Source organism: Muscardinus avellanarius, assembly GCF_963383645.1.
Source record: "Muscardinus avellanarius genome assembly, chromosome: 2".
In the NCBI taxonomy this organism is placed as follows: domain Eukaryota; kingdom Metazoa; phylum Chordata; class Mammalia; order Rodentia; family Gliridae; genus Muscardinus; species Muscardinus avellanarius.
Window position 1 is genome coordinate 32,757,665 of NC_137787.1, and position 18,862 is coordinate 32,776,526.

Consider the following 18,862-nt stretch of genomic DNA (forward strand, 5'->3'; position numbering starts at 1 on the left):
GCAGGCTTTCTAGGTCCCCCACGGTGCTCACCCACACTGGGTACCCAATATCTTCCAGCTGGTCACAGGATGGCCCACTAGTCTGACTCAAGCAGAACATGGCTGGGAGTGGCCCTCTGCGAAGACAGAGGTGTGGGCACTGAGATCACCAGCTGCTTCAACCAACTTAGCAGAAGGAATTTTCTCCTGGATCCAGCCCCTCCGCCAGCTATTTTGCAGAAAACTGCAGCCCTGCCACTAACTCACCCCAAGCCACACTTTTTGCCTTAGAACTCCTCACAGGAAACCTGAGCTGAGCTCCTGTGTAGTAACCCTTATGGTTTCCACATCATCCACACTCTCTCCCTATTTCCCCACCGGTTCCCTGCTTCTCTCCAATTACTCTTAAAAGAAGAATTTCTCTCCCTCAATTCCCTGAACCCCAGGCTTAAGCTTTTAGTAATTAGACCAGGCACACAGATCAGCAAAGAAGACAGAAAACTCTTCAAAAGGTTTTATTCCTCCTTTATGCTGGGAGCGATCATTTCCCCACTACACCCGCCCCCCCCCCCCAAAAAAAACTATATAGTATGACCCATAGCTGATAGTCTGCTCTTTCTGTTATTAATTTTCACTTAACCACAGGAAAAAAGGAATAGGCCAGTTTACCTTTTCTTTATCTGAAGAAAATCAAGGCACTTATTGAAATATCTAAGAACTCATTAAAACATTTGCTTCGGTTATGTATAGATAACCTTTTCAATCCCCAAACATTTATAAACTCAATTCTTGTTTGGATTGTATTCACACTCAGAAACACATACAAACATAGATATTGAACATACATCAATTACATATACATATCAGTAATTCACACTCTAGTCCTGTACACACGTTCACACCCTCTCATAAAATATCACACATCATTTACACAGATATATATCCACAAAGATAAATACTAGAATCTCTGTCTCTATTTTTCTTGGAGTGAACAGAATTCTTGAAAGCTATCAGTAAAGACAGCAAAGAAAACACAGTCCTTCTACTTCTCTGCTTGATAAGTGATCTTTCATTTCCAAGGTTGAGGGCCCTTCATTCCTTAAAAACAAACAGGCCCCAAAAGAAATGAGCTAGAATTTCATGTGAAGGGCTATAGCGTCCATTCCTTTGTAGGCCTTTATTGTGTTCCCAAATGAACTTCGTGAATGCTTTCTGCCCTCTTTTGGAGGAGCCAAGCCCAGGGAGAGCTGAACTCAGGGCAAACCCCTTAAGGCCAATCTCCATAGACAGAAAGGAAATGGGCCCTGTTGAAGTTGGAACTACTGAGCCTGTTTGGTGAGCTGACAAGAGACCTCATTCTCCAACTATTTCGTGAATACCTTTAACCTGGGGCAAATTCATTTCCCTAAGAGAAGTGGCAAAACCCAGGCCCTGAAAGTTCAGAGCAGCTTCCTCCTCCATCTGGAAGGGACCCTGAGGGATGAGTTGGGTCAGGTCAGAGGCCCAAAGGTGAAAAAAAAAAAAAAAAAAAAAAAAAAAAAAAAAAAAAAAACCCTGCTAGGACACCTATCATGTAATTTCAAGGAAAAAGAACACTAAGTTCCAAACCACAGAGCTCCGACTTGCCCCCATGATAGCTACGTCAGTATTTTCATTTGAAATATAAAATATCGGAGTTTAAATTTTTTTACCTCCCCCAACCCTGATTGTTTCGTTGGAGGCTAGAGTGTCCTCACCTGGTGCTTTTAGGAGTAACCTGGCCCCAAAAAGGGAAAGGGACATTGTCCCTGTGCACTGAGAAGCAAGTCTTTCTAGAGAACCCATTTTAAGACAGATTGATGGTTCCTGGGTAATATTTAATTTTTTAGGGAGAATTAAGAAGGTGTAAAAGAAGAGCTTTTAAATATCTGGTCTGGCCGAGCGTGGTAATGCACACTTGTAATCCCCGTGTTTGGGAGGCTGAGACAGGAGGATCCCGCAGGTTCGAAGCCAGCCTCAGCTACTTAGTGAGGCTCTCAGCAACTTAATGAGACCCTGTTTCCAAATAAAATAGAATATAGGGCTGGGAGTATAGCCCGGAGGTAGAAAAGCCAGTTCTACCCGCAGTACCACCAATAAATAAATAAATATCTAGTCTGCCTCTAAGAGAAATTTAATTGAAGTTGTTTTAAAGGAAAACTGTAGGTCCTGATCTTAACTGATGATATTTGCCCAAGCCTGACTGCAGTGAGGACTTTTGAATGTTCAGCTTACTTCACAGCTTACTTCACAAAGCCAGAGCTGTGCGTTGATAGGGGCCCTGGCTTAGTTGAGCTGGCTGGAAGTGGGATTAAAGGGACAGGTTGTTGTGGGAGGGGCCTGTGGGGCAGCTACCAGCTTGACACCAGCACAAGGAGGAAGGGAGCTCCTTTGTAAGCTGGATCTTAGCAAGTGGATTATATTTGGTGAGCTGCTGTCATCTATTTTTAGAAGTGGTGCTTTTCCCCTTTGATCAAACTCTACCAAGAACTCCAATGTACAAGACAGGTGAAAGCTGAGTTCTTCTTGGACCGGGAGGGAGGCAGCCAGCCACCTTTAGAGTCCAGGCGCTCAGCATCCTGCGCATCCCCAGGGCCTCTCCTGGAACATGGTTTGAAACCCACTGAGCTAGAGCTGGCTCCCTTGCTACTTTATAATGCTATATGGCAAAGAAGAGAGTGGAGGGATTAGGAGACATCTCTTTCTTATACACAGTAATCCCCCCCTTATCTGTGGTCTCCATTTTTGTGGTTTCAGTTACCTGCGGTCAAATGGCATCCTTATGGCTTTGCTGCAGCTCCAGGGTCCTTTTTCTGACATATTGGGGGAAGGTCAATTAGTGGCCTAATGCTACATTACACCGCCCGTGTCCCCCCCTCACTCCATCCCATCCTGCAGGCAGCGTATCACCTCACAGAGTCACCAGAAGGGCACGTTCAGGACAGTAAGGCATTTTGAGAGCCCACGCTCACATAACTTTTATGACTGCATTGTTTGAATTGATGTGTTTTATTACTGTTGTTAATCTCTTACCTGTGCTTAATTTAGGAATTGAACATTATCCTAGAAATGTATGCATAGGAAAAACATAGTGTATAGGGTTGGGTACTCTGAGGCAGCAGGCATCCACTGGGGGTCTCAGAATGCACTTCTCATGGCCAAGGGGAAGGGGGCTACTGTACACTTGAGGACATTTGGTGGAGGAAAATGATCAGTTTAAGGTGCCCTAAAGAGAATACACTTTATTTCCTTTCTAATTTATTATTTTTACCCCCAGCACAATCCTGTCACATGCTGTTTTCATTGACTCATTAGCAGCAAGGCAAAGAAGAAGCTCTTTCACTCACTTAAACAGAGAGAAAGTCATCACTTTGCCACTTTCCTCACTCTCTCTGTGAAGTTGACTAGAACTACCATTGCGCAGGGTTAAAAAGCCTCACAGTAAAGTTTATTCTCAGGATTGGCAAGCTGGGTGATCTCGGGGAAGTGAGTAAACCACGATGAGCCTTGGGTTTTTCACCTCTAAAATGCGGGGAATAATCCAAAAGCCAGGTGAGCCGGAAATAAAACTTGGGGACCGTGGGATGAACATGTCTGCCTTGTATTACAAAAAGTCCCAATGTCTCTTTTAATCACATTAGCTCTACTGACATGAGCTTCTTTTCTTTACTGAGTCTGCGGCTGTGTATTTATAAATATTATGGATACACGGTTCTGTGTGGGAGCACATCGGCAACAGGGAGGCCTGGAAAGCAAGACCAAAAGGAGAGACTTCAAATCCTTCACCCAGATCATCTCTGTCCTTTGTTTGGAGTTTCCACTCAATTCTGCTCACCGACCCAGGATAAGCTGTTTCTGAAGAGTTATTTCTGTGAGCTGAGGCTGGATTTTGTTTTATTCAAAGTGACTTCAGCCTGCCACAAGACAGTCTCATAAAATCCGTATCTTGGCTTAAGCTGGGAAGAAATGAGCCAATCCATCAGCCCAGGAATGTGGCTGTTTGACCACTTCCTAAGGCAACGGGAAGGGATGCAATCTATTCAATTTATGGGCGGGTGGTAGTGAGTGATGCCCCTGCCGAAGGCCCCGCAAATGGGAATCCCTGTGAACTTGAGCAGTGATAAAGTTCAAATCTGAATAAAAGAACCATCTGAGCAGGAAGGAGACCAGGTCCAGGCAGCAGGAGAGAAAGCTGGCCCACGCGCATGGAAAGGAAGGAACAAGCAAACTCCCTCTAACACAGCTCCAGTGAACTCACCAGGAGACAACGGGAAATGGGGTCTGGAAATAGGGCTCTTTGAACGTCTCTTCCCCTCAATCTGGAGTCTAAAAATGAACCCTCATTTAATCGGTAAAATGTAAGTTTGATGTGATTACCTCCCTTGACCTCGAATCATGCCACCTGTGGTAACCTTGTTATTTGTCATCTTATATCATAAACAAATGCAATTCCAATAGGGCAGCCGATATAATATCATTAGTTTATATTTATGTCCACTCTTTCCCAGCCCTCGTTGCAAATGCAATTGTGATGCCATTGATGAGAGGTCTGGGATTACAATTTCTGACCATTTGGACTGACATTTGGGGAAGGAAAAAGAAGAATAATAATTTTGAGCTCTCTCTAAAGACCAAAGAAAAGGGTGTGTGTGTGTGTGTGTGTGTGTGTGTGTGTGTGTGTGTGTTTTGTTTATTTAGATCAACTGAAGCATATGTTAAAACATCAATGGCTTCCCATTGGTTAGCACATGAAGCCCAAACTTGATGGCCTTGTGAGTTGGGTCTTGTGAGTTGAACTCAAGTTATTATTTCTAACTTTATTTGTAATTATTTCCAACCACACATTGTAAACTGCAGCTTCTGAATTCCCCCCCAAAGAAACGCAGTGTTCATCTCTTCCCTTCCTCTTCCCCTGTATGGTTTTCCTGGCTCTAAATCTACCCAGCTCTGCCCCTTCTCATCCCTTACAGCAGGGGCACTAGAAGTAGGCTTTACCTCCCTGTATGTTACGGGCTGAGGCTCTTTAGCATCTTCTAAGGACTGGGAGTGTTCAGGATGGCCTTATTTGCTTTCTCTGGACTGGACCACCAGCAATTCCAGGTCATGACACCTTTCTAATCCAGATATGGCAAACCTTATGAGACTTTCCCCAAAGTCAGATTTAGTGAATTAATAGCTTAAGAATAAACTAAAATAATGCCAAAAGTATAACTAGATGTCACAAATTCTGAAAGACATCACAAATTATTTTGTTTCTACCCCCTTTCTCCACATACAGTTTTATTTTATTATTATTATTATTATTATTATTATTATTATTAATTTTTGGTGGTACTGGGGTTCCTGGAAGCCATTCTACCTCTGGCTACACTCCCACGGGCTACACTCCCAGGCCTATTTTTATACTTTTTTACGTGGAAACAGGGTCTCTTAAGCCAGAGCGGCTGGCTTCGAACCTGTGCGATCCTCCTGTCTCTGCCTCCCAAGCGGGGGGATTACAAGTGTGCGCCATCACGCCCGGCATCTGCAGTCATATTTAAATGCAAACTATTTCTTAGTGGTGAACTGAGAATTTAACGTGTCTGAGATAATCATACGTAGGCATTGATCAAGAAGGACTTAGTGTGAGCTATGTCTCCTAGGATACCCTAACTTTAGCTAATGATAAAGTTCAACAGATGCATACATCTTAATTCTATTAATAGATCTAATTTATCCTGAGGGTTTTTGTTTGCTTTGTTTTTGTCTCCTAACTCTCAATGGCAAGTTCTATACTATTTGTTGTCAGTTGCACCACAAAGATATAAACTACTACCTTATCACTAAAGTTGCTGCCATTGGATTTCCTCTTGCCTGGTTTCACTCCACCTCTCTCTACTCAACCTCTCCCTGGCCCCTATCTCTGGTCCATAATATGCCTTTGGGGCACATCTGCTTTATTTTCCCCCCTTTATCCAAATAATTATTATTATCATTCAGTCTAGTAATTTGCAATTCTCTTTATCTTCTGTGCTCAAAGCCCCTCAGAACCTGATGCTGGCTATCAAAGCATCTTTGGAGGCAGGGATCAGGGTAGCAGGGACATGTGCACCCAGCTGGCCAGCAGCCCCATCCACCACAAGCTATGGGGGAGAACTTTCTTTTTGTTATTCCCAGCCCCCCTCCCATTTTTCTGGATTAGATCATGACTCTTTTATGAAGACCCAGAGGGAAATGGGATTATTAAGAGTCTTGCTGGGTAAAAGCTATTTTGTCTTTCTGACGACTTTTTTTTTTTTTTTTTTAGTTCAGCTGCTGAGAGGGGCCTTAATGCCAAAGCAGAAGTTATTACACATTCGGGAGAGTGCCTTAAACACACTATTCCCTGCTGAGCACACTTTCAGTGACGAAGGATGGAAAGGAAGGAAAAGAAATGAAAAGAAGAAAGATTAAAAAACAAAAGCAGAGGTGAGAACATGAAAAACAGAACAAGGAGAAAAAGAAAAGCAAAGAGGAAACATAAATCTAAGACGAGACTCCAGCAGAAAAGAATATCCATCTCTGAACAACAGTGTGGTGAGAGATAATCTGGCACGTAGAAAACACAAAGGTTTAGTGGGGGAGACCTGAGAATGAATAATTATTAACTTATCCTCCCAAAATCTCATAAAAATGAAGTAAACTTCCCAAATGGTTTAGTGAGCTTTCTATGATCACGAGACAGCTGACGCCACTGAAGGTGTTTTACAGATTAAGTTACTTCAGAATAGGCTTCCTAGCCAGGCATGGCGGCACACACCTATAATCCCAGCACTTGGAAGGCTGAGACAGGAGGATTACAGGCTTGAGACCAGCTTCGGCCATTTAGTGAGACTCTCAGAAACCTAGTGAGACCCTGTTTCAAAACAAAAAATACAAAAGGCTGGAGTATACCCAGGAGGTAGAATGCACTTGGATTCACTTCTCAGTAACACACATACACACACACACACACACACACACACATCACACAAATAGGCTTTCTGTGTGATCTGACATAGCCCAGCCACCCTGTGGGGTAGGGATTACTATCAAACACGTTTTACAGATGAAGAAAACGAGGCATAAATTGATAAAGCACTCTGATCACACAGGGTACTCGGGTCGCAGAGCTGGCCCGTGGCTGAGTTGAATGTTGAGCCCAGGTCATGTGGCTCTAGTGATTCAGAAGCTAGGAGGTCCAATGGCCAACTTTATTTGGTGGCATTTAAGGAAAGACTAACATCTTGCCAATTTGAAAACTCCCTTTCCTCTGTCTATGCCAGTAAACTGTTGGTGTGAACAATGAGAGGTGTGTTCAGAGTTGCGGTGTGCGCGGGCTGGAAGCACTTGACACCTTCTCCATCCCCGCGCATGTGGCACTGGGCTCCCTGTCCTCCTGGCCCTCCTCCCTGTGTTCAGGACCCTGGACCTCCGGAGGCGGGTGGGACTGGTGTGGAGAATGCTCAGGTCTGAAATCATGCATCACAGCGTCAGGGGATTTTTGTCAACAGCCATTTCTCTTTCCGCTCGTCCCCACTCGTCCCATTTCTTCCGAAATGCCACATTGTTGTTGCTCTACTGGATAGGAACAGCATTTTCAGAAATGGGGGATTTATTTTTATAGCACAGCTGGTCTGCCAAAGGTCACATAATTTGGCAACGTTCCCAGTGGTTAAAAATTAATTTCTCCTTATTAATACAACCAAGGTCCCATAAGATAGGAGCTCAGCCTTATCTAAACTTGACAGCTTCCTAAACCTTTAGAAGAAGCTCTCTCCTGGAGAGCCGGGCCGAGGTACAAGGCCACTGTGTCCTGCAATCCAACCCCACTGGATTCTGTTAGGTAATGAAACTACTAAGCCCTCTACCTCCTCTTATCCAAGCAGTTAAAGCCCTGAAAACTGTTGTAGGAGGCTCAGTAAAACCTCCCAGGCTGCTCCCAGGGATGAGTTAAACAGAGTCGTCATCATCAAAAACAAATAGCTAAGTCCTTACCTGGAAGGAGCAGTACAATGACTCACTTGTTGGGGGTCAAAACACTTATCTGCCACTCAAAGTGGGTGCCTTTTTTTTTTTTTTTAGCAAATGACGGTCAGATGTTAAAGATACCACAAACCTAAGCCCAAACTTCACGTTCCAGGCCCTTTCTTCTCAATTCAAGAAGCTTCCAGGTTTTATGCTTGTCAAAAGAATTGCAACAAATCTAGTTAGGGATCTAACTGGCTTTTGTTTACACTGCATGGATAAGACAACATCTCATTCTACAAAATCAGAATAAAGCACCAGGAGCTGAGAGAATACAGCGCAGGCTGGCTGACAGAGGGTTCTGGACTCAGAGTTAAGGCAGAGGGGGCTTCCCCATCATGGCCCAGGCAAAACAGGCCCCTTGCATTGGTTGCTGTGACTCTTATTTTCCTCTGTTCTGCTTGTTTGTTGGGTTTCGCTTTATAAAACTGGCCAGTTCAGAGTTCAGCTTGATAACAGGGCACCCAGCACCAAGCATTCCGCCTCTCTTCCGATTTGGTTTGGTCGGCTGGGGCTTAGTGCAAGAGGCTAGCTTAATACAATGGCCTGTAAATTTTACTTAATGTGCCTTTGTTCTTTTTTTTTTTTTCTCAAAGAAAAATCTCCCTTCTGGTTTCTAAAGTCCTCCCAAACTGGATCTTTGGGAAATACATTCTGAAAACCGGGTAGGTACCAGTGAACCCTGATCTTGAATTCTGTCAAGTCAGTACTGTCGCACACTTGGGGTCACCTCAAGTCAGCCCATTCTTTACTTTAGTGAACAGTCAAGTAAGATGAAAAAGAGCAGTCCTCTGATCTCTGGCGCCTTTCAGGACGCTCCTTACTCTCAGTTCCACTGGTGCCTCATTACCTGTGAATTGGCATTTGGACTCCTAAGCTTTTTCTGTACCTTGAAATTGGGAACTGGCCTTTCTGGTGCAGAATGTGGACTTCATACACCCCACAGCAGGGGACTGGAGCTACTGGGTAGACAGCAGGAGTCCTGTCTATATAGCCTGGGCCCCCCCCCCCCTCTCTCGCCTTCCAATCTTTCATTTTGCCAGTTGAATGCTCTGTGGCTTAAAATCTGAGGGCTCTACAGGATGACATAAAACTTCAAACCCAAGGTGCTGCGGGGGCACTGCCAACCCCGCTGGGTGAGCCTCGGACATGTGGGGGCCTGCCTTGGAGCCCAGGGAGCCCTCCCCTTACGGCTGCTCTGCACTCTGTGCTTGTTGGCAACTGGCAACAGCTTCCTACCTCCAGTGCCTGCTTCTGGGGAAAAGTTTATGGGGCACTTATATAATGTGGGCAGAGACCGGTCCAGTCCCCAGCGCCCAGAGCAGGCTGCCTCTGTGGAATCTAGTTGACAGTTTTACTTGCTGGTTACTTTGCTCACCCATGACCATCCCATATATGAGAAAGAACGACTAACAGAAACACTCTTCAAATCCAAACCTGGCGCCTAAACCCTCACAGCTTCTCTTTTAGGATTTGTTTGAACTCAGACCTGTCTCCCACAGCCAATTTACACCCCTTATCTGATCATCCAGTCCAGACTGAATTGACCGAGTCAGCTGTGTCCATGGCAATGGAGTTAAGCCCAGCACAGATCAAAGCTCCCCTGGCCAAGGGAGGAAGGGGGAATAGTTATGGGGACTGGGTTCTTTGGGCCCCAAGCCGTGGGTCTCAGAGGTAGGGACCTTAGGGCTGGAAATTGCCACCTTCTAAAGAACCCATTGTCATGGCCTGGCTGATTTCCTGAGCGAAACCTCCCCCTCCCCCCTCCCTGTGGGTCAAGATTAACTTTAGCTAAGGGGAGTTTTGTGGCCAGGAGCTGCTGTGGAATGGCTAGCGCCAGGGGGCTCTCCTCTCTGTCTGAAACTGAAAGAAAGGGAGGCGGAGGGAAGGAGTCAGCCCGGGCGCACACGCCAATAAACCCGAATGCTGAGCCCCTACCCTTCCAGAAGAAATTCAGCCAGAGCCGCAGAAGCCGCAGCACAGATGGGCGGGACGCCCTTAGCCTGGTTGGGAAACCGATTCCCACGCCCCGACCTCCCAGATTCCCTGAGGGGCGACCGGTCCCTTCCACCCCACTTCCCTCCCCATCTTCGGATCTTAGCTCCACCGAGGCCCCCTACCCAGCTGCCCAGCGCCTGGGACCTAGCGAGAAAGACCCGAGGTGCAGACAGCCTGCGGCGTAGGGTGGGGGGAGCCGCTAAATCACCGCGCGCCTCGCCTCCATTAACTTGTGTTGATATTAAAAAGAAATCAATCAGTGAAAATGAAGCACTGGCCGTGGATACTGTCTCTTTTTCTCCCGTAGAAAAGCAAAGACGGAGGCGGTGGGGAAGGGGGTAGAGTCCCGGGCGACGGCTGTGGGCAGCTCCCGCGGAGAGCCGCAACCGCGGCTCAACTTTTTGGCGTTGGGCAACATCAAAGAAATGCCGCAGGCTTCTCCCTGGGGGTGTCCTTCGTCAGGAGGCGGCGGCGGAGGAGGGGCGAGGCTGGAAGAGGCTCTAGCCTCAGTTTTGCTTTCGCCGGGGATATTTTTGCCTAATAGAATGTTTATGGATTGCCGGGCTCTGTTTCTGCGGCGTAGCCCAAACAAATCGATGCGGCGTTAGAGACGGCGCTGGAGGGTGGGGTGGGAGGGAGAGCTGGGGCCCCCACGTCTCCGCCACGTGGATGCCCGCGCCGCCAGCTCTTCACCTGTTCTGGCGCACTGGCGGGCGCTGGGCACCAGAGCCGCTAGACTGAGCTAGCTGCGCGCATTTCTGCAGCTCTGGCTGGCTCTCTTCGCCTCTCTCCACCCTGGGCTCGAAATCCCACCCCAGTTTCCGCCACCAAGCTGGGCTGGCGCCTGGGACTTCAGCCCCGAGCCCCAGCCCCTGGGCGCCGGCTCTCCCGAGGCTGCGGCGAGCCTGCGGCGCGGAGTGGAGCGCGGGAGCAGGAGGGGGCGCTCCGAGCTGGGCCAGCCGAGCGCCCCCCGGCCCCGGGCCCCTGCGGGAGGAAGGCCGGCGGCTGCGCTGTGCTAGGGCGAGGCGGCGTGGCGAGGAGAGAGGAGCCCGGAGCGTGGCGCCCATGCGGCCTCCCAGCCGCCAGCCAGCTCAGGGGCCGCCGCCGCGACCACCGGGTTATGCGCGCAGTTGCACCGCGCGCGCACCTTCCGCCCTCTTTACCCCGATTCCTTCTCGGAATCGGTTCTCGCAGCCGCTCTGGGTGGCTGCCGGCGGCGCTCGGCGGGTGAGTCAAAGGTCTAGCCCGGCCTCGCCCTTGGCCGCCCGCTGCCAGCTCCCCGGGTGCCAGTCGGTTGCTCTGGCTGAAAGCCCACAACAGCCCACGCCTGTTCGCCTTCCGGAGCTGGGGAGCATCTGCTCTGGACAGGCCCCACCTCCGGGTCCCATCCCAGGTCGGAGGCTGCCCGCGGCCTCCGAGAGGGTGACCTGTCCGGCACTCCTCTGGGCAGATTCTGAGCTCTGGCAGTGGTGCGGCGCAGCCGGGCCGGGGGTTGGGATGGGAGGGGGCTTTGCCGAGAGCGCAGGAGGCAGGTGGCAGTGCGGGAGCGGTCCGAGCGGGCGTCGCGCACACACGCACACACTCCACGCAGCACTCAGGGACAGATGTTCGAACATCTGGGTAAGAAGATGGCCCCTGGGTCTTCACAACCCCTGCCGCTCCGCACAGCACATGAACCTCAAGTTATATGCGTGTGCGTGGTGGTGTGCGCGCGCGGGTGTGCGCGCACTCGCGCCAGGGCCTACCGGAGTCCGTGCCTGAATACCTAATATACCATGGACATTCTCACCGTGGGCGCACGCGCGCACGTCTACACACACACACACACACACACACACACACACACACGCACACACAGAGCAAATCACACAAACATACATAATTCACAAAGCATCCAGATCTGTGGGAGGTAATCTAATTTTGCTTCAAGCTGGGAATTTAGAATTAAGCCAAGAAGGGTTTGGGAGGCCTAGAAAACCTCCCCAATTCGAAACTGCACCCATTCCTTGGACTTATTTGCAGCTGCTTGTAGACCAGTTATGGAGCTGGGAATGGTTGGATTTGGGCGGCAAAGGCATTCTTCAGTCTTCCTTCCCCTCGATAAACAGAAGCAAAATCAAAACAGCCCAGCTCAGAGTGGCTGTTTGTGATTACTGGGGAAGGGATGGAAGCTAGCATGCCAGTACAAAGCTTCCCCTGGTAGGACCTGCTAGCCCCCGTGCTGGGGATGCTTAGGCTGAGAGTTAGCACTACACCTCTGCCATCACCTCTGAAGTGCTTCCGACGAGGTTAAGAAACTTCTGAAAGGTTTTCTCCATTCATTCCCCTATTTCTGTCATTCATGGTTTCCCCATCCCAAATCACCTGTAGCAGCTGCTAAGTTTTGTTGTCAGATTCCAGAGTGTTCTCAGAGGGGAGAGGAGCTCACCCTGGAGTGTTCTCCAGAATCTACGTGGTTAGCCCCAGAAAGGAAGGGCTATAACCCCTGTAGATTCCCTGAAAACCAGAGATCTCTTTGCAGGACTGGTGTCCCTTTCTACTCCCCACAAATGCTGACCAAGACTGTCAGGGCCTCCCCGTGCTCATCGCCATCTCCGCAGTCTGTGTCCACAAAACCTTTTTGGCAATGATTGAGAACAAATTCCACTCAAAAGTTCCTAACCACTTCCCAAGAGTGAGAGATCAAGCAGGGCCATGCAGTTGTTTTATCTAATAATAAATTTGAAAGAACATACGATTTACTTTCCCAGAAAACACATGAATGCAGGAAAGATCAGGAGCCAACGACCGCTGTGGTTGCCAGCAGCACCAGCAGAAAGCCCCTACTACCTCAGCCACCAGGCAACTTGCTCCAGTAGCAGGAGCCCTGAGATTCTGAGGCATCTCCATCCAGCCTGCAAAGCCTCTACCGCATCCGAAACCCCAAACTACGCTCACTCTTGCCTTTCCCAAGCCCTTCAGTTAACATTGCTGAATGTAACCAAGTGGAGGGAATGCAAATGATTTATATTTTACTGGCTAGGTTGAAGAAACTCCAGGGAGATGTGTTCTGCTTCAAGACAGGGGAAAAAAAAATCCCCAAAAAACTGTAATGCAAAGGCTTTGTAGTATTTTTAAACCTTTGATTCAGTCCATATGTGACATCTGAACACCGCCAAATTCTATTACAAAACACACACACACACACACACACACACACACACACACACACACACACACTCCTAGCAGGAGAGAAAAGTTGGTTTTTAGCAGCCACGGTGGTGAAGGGAAGACTGCCTGGGATCTCTGTTTAAATTATTGAGTATTAAGGGAGCCTCTTCCTGAGCCTTTTCCTGCGGCCTCCTAGTATTAGCAAACGCTTTTAAAGGGGAAACCATGTTGGAATGACAGGAAAAAAACTTTGAGGGGCTTACCTGGTTGGCCTCTCACTTCGTGTCCTGAAAAGTAGAGAGCTAAGAAAACCCAGGTGAGAGGAAACATATCCATTTTGGAGACAGAGGCTTTCTCCGGGGCAGGGTTTGTAGGATTCTTGTATAATTATAAGTCTTTGTGTTTTTTTTTTTCTCTCTCTCTCTCTTATTTTCTTCCTCGTCTGCAAAGGTTTTAATGGTCAGCGGTTCCCTTCTGGGTCCAGGCGGCCGTCTTCACCTTTATTCTTGCTGGAATGCCCACCTCGCCAGGAGAAGGGCAGCTCCTGGAATCAGCCAAGAGGCGGCGAGCCGGGAAGAGGGGACTGGTTTCCTCTCAAAAACAAAACGCATCTATGTTTTCTCCAGTTCCTCAAAGTGTCGTTTCCTTTATCCTACAACATCATGAGTATTTCCCGAAAGCCAAGCGTTAAATAAGAATAATAATAAAAATCGAAGCCAGGACTTGCCTTGGGCATCACCCGGCCCCCAGGCAGCTGTGAGCTCTCAGGAGCGCAAACTGACACACGTCTCCGGGCCCGGGACCGACACGCGGGCGGGTGGGGGCGGCGATCGCCGGACAGCCGGAGCGGGAGGCGGCCGCCGGCTCGGGTCCTCCGGGCTCCCCTAGCGGGAGCCTCCCCTACGGCTACACCCGCCGGCGCGGCCGGCCTCTGGAGGGGAGTCTGGGAAGGCAGCCGCTGCGGCTGCGGCTGCGGCTGCCGGAGCCGGTGCGGCGGCGGCGGGGATGGCGCGGGGCGAGCGAGCCCTGTCCGAGTTCGCGGGCGCGCCCTCAGCTCCACCGCGCCCAGCGCCGGGCCCGGGGTCCGCGCGGCTGGGGACGTGCGGGGGGCGGGCTGCGGGCTGCGCCTCGCTCGCCTGCTCTGCCTCCCCTCCGGCTCCCCCCTGCCTTTTCAGGCCGAGCAGCATGTGGATGTCAGAGTCGCGGCAGAGCTATCCGATTACGCGCCGGCTCTGGGCCCGCCCCTTCTGTGTTCCTGATTAGAGGCAGCGGCGGAGGCGCGCGGCGCAGAGCCGGGAGCGGCTGCACCCAGCTCGGGCGGGGCGCTGCGGGCTCCCCCCGGCCGCCGCCGATCAAAGTTACGGCGGCTCGCCCCCGCCGCCCGCGCGCCGCGCCCCGGGAAGGGGCGCCCCCGGGCACCTTGGGGGCACGCTGCCCTTGGCCGCTCACCCCAGCCGGAGGGAAACTCCGCGAAACCGAGGGAATTCCTCGTTCCCCCTAAACCCCCCGACTCCGCTGCCCCACGCGCAGAACCCAACACCATGCCGCGCGCAATGGCGTTGCGGGAGGAGTTGGGTGGCGCTGGGCGTTTGGGGTAGGGAGCCGGGCGGCAGCTCCGCCGCGTGTTCGCGCAAGCAGCGGTGCGTGGCGGCGACACACGCCGTCAGCCGGGGACGAAAACCCCAAACAGTCCCTGCGTTTACTACTAGATCCTTTGTTGTGTCCCAAGCCGGCTCCTTTGCTCTCTGGGTGAGGATTTAGTTATCCCCACGCCCTTAACTTGTAGCTATCATACGACGAGGAAAGACTTTAGTATTTTCCCCAGGTAATTAAATTGGAGCCCCTCTCCGCCAAGTACAGGTACACGAAGCCTTCTCAAAATGCTGCTGTAATAATCATGCTCTCCTGTCTCCAGTGGATGTGCGGTCACAGCGTCGAAAACAGTGTTATGCCAACTATTTTCAAGGGGAGGTGTGAAAACCGTTCAGGGGGAGCTGTGAGCTAACACTTCGGGGAACACTTGTCTCTTTGTTTCTGAGGATGGCTTTGGTGAGTCCCCAACTGGCCTGCTCACCGAGCACCTATTACTTCCTCAACAGGAACAGCCCCAGCAAACCCCTGCATATACCTTCTCTGCCATTTGGCAGGTTAAGAAAAATAAAGTCTGGAGTGATAAACACACACACACACACACACACACACACACACACACACACACACACACACACATCTGGCCAAACCCTCTTCTTCATGGCTTGTACTTGTGGATTCTTCTGGGTGGTTTCCCTTCTTATCTGGGCTTGCCATTAGCTTTGTTTATCACTTTTAGTGTTTGGGGGGAAAAAACCAACCCTGTAACTCCCACTTAACTGTTATTTACACTGAGATAACCAAAACAAAATTGAATCAGAAGTGATTTGCAACTAGTTGAGCTAAGCCATAGAGGGGCCTTACCGTGGAAATCACAGGAGAGCACCAGGCTGTTAATCTCAGATGCCTGGCTGCCAAGAACAGGTGTCAGGCATTGCCACCAGCCCCTTCTTGCCTCCAGCCTCCCTTTCTCTCCCCCTCTCTTCCTCCTTCTTTCCTTGCTAGGCTTGAGAGCACACACATATTATTTAAAACCTCGGGTTTACATTTTTTTTTTTCCTGTTTAAAGTACAATAGTCAAGAATGACTCCTGGACCCAAATATTTGATGAAGTAGAGTCAGCAGTCTGGATTTGGAACTTTCAGTAGAGATCCCTGTTTCTGTCATTGCCAAGATAGTAATCTAAGGACAAATAACACTCTCTGTAGTGTCAGCCCCTGAGCAGAAAGGGTCATTCAGTGTCATGTGCCACCACTCACCAGGCATGCCAAACCATTCTAGCAAGTGCCTGTTTCTGAGAACTCTGCAGCCAGATGGGGAGAGAGAAAAAGAAAACAGAAGTAAGCTGGGAAACCCTAAGAGCAGTGACTCAACTTCCTGTGTTGGGGCTTCTGGGTTAAGAGGCCCATCAGCCCCTTCCAGGGTCCTCCCTGTGGGTAGGGAGAAGTCAGGATGCTTTGTTCTGTCTCTGGACCCTGCTCCCAGCATTATGCAGTTTCATTTTTTCGGAGGTGCCCTAAAGGCGGAGCTCATTTACCTTCTGGGAGCCTTTGGGCAGGGGCTCCAAGACTGTTCCCCAGTCCCCCAGAGCCAAGGCCTCTTTCTTGAGGTTGGGAGGGCAAGTCTTAAGTTCTCAGCCTGGGGACTCCAAGCCGCTAGAACATTTCCTATCCTCTAGGGGGCAGCACTCAATAAATAATGCCTACACCACCCGTGGTCACAGGGCTGGTGGTGCGTCTGCTTGTAGGAGCTCAAAGTGCTTCATTAGACCAGGGAAGATTGAGAGTAAGGCTAGCCCTCCCCCAGCCCATCTGAACAAGACCCCACTGGACCAAGGGGGGCTCCAAACCGCTTTACCCCGGAACTTCCAAGGATTCTTGGGAACAAAACACAAATCCCACATGTGACACATGGAAAATGAATCTTCAGGGAAATTCTCCAGACTGGGGCTGGCTCAGACCTGCCAGCCGCGTTTTCCGTCTAGACTGGCATCTCAGGAGTTTGGCTGCAACTGGTCTGGCTTTAACTGGAGGCGCAGTGGTGGGAAGCCAGGGACCAGGCTTTTCTGTGTTCTGAGGGTGCACATCCGTACCCCATGGGGAAGCCCGCCTACTAAAATGCCACTGTCAGTACTGGAAACAATAGGCTAGGAACAGAAACACTGGACTGGGTAGAAAACAGCTAACTGGTGAAGCTGGGCTTTCCGGCTTCCTCATTGCTCACTCACCTAGGATGTTCCACGTCATTATCCTTAATTGGGAAATAATCATAGGCAATCCCATCCTACGTTCCATTCCTTTGACGGGAAGGGATGTGGGGGAACATAAAAGGGATTTGTAAATGATGCTAAGAGAAAGCTGTTCCCAACCACACCCCGGTGGAAAGTTGGGTGCTCCCACTAGACAGTCCCAAAGTAAGGGCGCATCAGAATAATCTAGGCAAGTGCTAACAATTTAAGTCTTTCTGCGGCTTGGACTCCTTGGGTCTGGAGGGGGCCTGGGGATCTGCATTTTAACACACACTTTAGGTGATTCTGTCTCAAAGGCTCATAGGTCAGGCCTTTGCATAATTGTTCTCATGTTTTATATTTACACATAGGCTTCAATATGCGTTCTTTTAGTGAAAGACATTTGGGCAAGTATTCTTCACATTTCCTCTCCGAACATTTTTCAGATGGGGCAGACATTTCAGATTTCTGGAAAAACCCACTGAGAACATTTCCTTAAAAATGCCCCAGTCGTGGGGTTCCCAGCATTGCCTTGTGACTTTTAGTAGTGACAGCAGAGATCCTGCTTGAAAACACCAAAAGCTTTCCTCATGGGGGCAGGGGGTTTGCAGGGACATGCTCCATGAGCCGCTCATTGGAACTGGATTCAGCCCTTTCCCCACCAACCCACTCAACCACTGGTAGCTACTAGAGGCTCCTGTTAGGTATGGCTTTCCATCTGGGTTCATCAGATTGTACTTATCAAATGCTCATGGATGCATGACGAGGCAGGAGGTACAGAAGCAAGACAGACATTTAGGTCTTGCCTCCTGGGAACACAGCATCTAAAAGCTCCAGAAGTTCCATGCTTCCTCAGTAGATACCTCCTGTCACATGGCGCTCCCCTTATCGGGGCCTTGACATCACACGCTCTCACCCTGAAAGGGGAGATAGGAGCCATAATTGCATCTTAATCTGTAATTTACCACACTGCCCTTGTTAATGTTTAGCTACATCTGTCTCAGAAGCAAAGCTGCAGTTAATATGTAATGGGCCCTCGTTTTCTATTCTCTCTTTTGTTTGACGCTGAAGTCCAGGTTCTGGTCAATAGTTTTTGGGTTATTTTCCACTTACTTTGAAAACAAACAACATGTTTCTTTCTCCCTCCTCTCCCCCTCCTCCCAACATTCTTCAACAGTTCCTAGTGGTTTCTCTTTGCTGTCAGCTTTGGTAGGTTCCCAACCCTTGCAGATGTCCATCGAGTACTGAGATCATCTGCTTGCCACACTGTGTGCATCCTGCCACACTGTGTGCATCTCATCTCTTCCTCAGACGTGGATGCTAGATATGGTAGAAGGGAAACTTACATAGGAATTTTGTTGCAGAAAAATGGGAAAAATGCATTCAAACAGTCCTGGAATCTTTGGCAAAGGAAACTCAAGAAGCCATATTGATCCCTCCTAGGTGGGTGGCTTTAGCAAGCCACTAGCAGTGATTCTCCCTTGGCTAAACTCATTTTTATTCTTTTGGAGCTTTGGTGCACAAAAAAGACTCAGCCAATCTTTTGTTTTCTGCAAAGGTTGAGGTACCCGGGCTATTCACGCCACCACTCAGCATTTGAAATGTGGCTTAGTGTGAGTGAGTGACTGAGTTTCCGGTTGTATGTAACTTTATTTTAAATTTATGTTAGGCTTGCTAGCCACTTTTGATAACCAAAGACCAGAGGTGGGTATTTCCCACAGAAGTTTATGCTCTATGCTCTATAAACCGGAGACTATTGCACTAGTTCACCAAGAAGGGAGCCCAGCATCAGTGGACCTTCTGCTTGATAAGGCATCTTTGGAAAATGCTAGATGTTTGGCTAGGGAAGAGAAGGGCTAGATCATATCATTGTCT

The 18,862-nt window shown here is 49.4% G+C and overlaps 1 protein-coding gene across 6 annotated transcripts in view; it reads right to left on the reverse strand.

Moving 5' to 3' along the window:
* NRP2 (neuropilin 2) overlaps positions 1-13,506 on the reverse strand; it is a gene marked incomplete at both ends in the record, with an annotated part of 114,945 nt that extends 101,439 nt beyond the window's left edge. For all 6 annotated transcript variants that reach the window (XM_080688970.1, XM_080688968.1, XM_080688969.1 and 3 more), the window contains one exon: positions 13,434-13,506. In XM_080688970.1, the coding sequence (XP_080545096.1) occupies positions 13,434-13,506 (73 nt within the window). The remainder of the gene's footprint in view (positions 1-13,433) is intronic.
* Between the last annotated feature and the right edge of the window lie 5,356 nt (positions 13,507-18,862).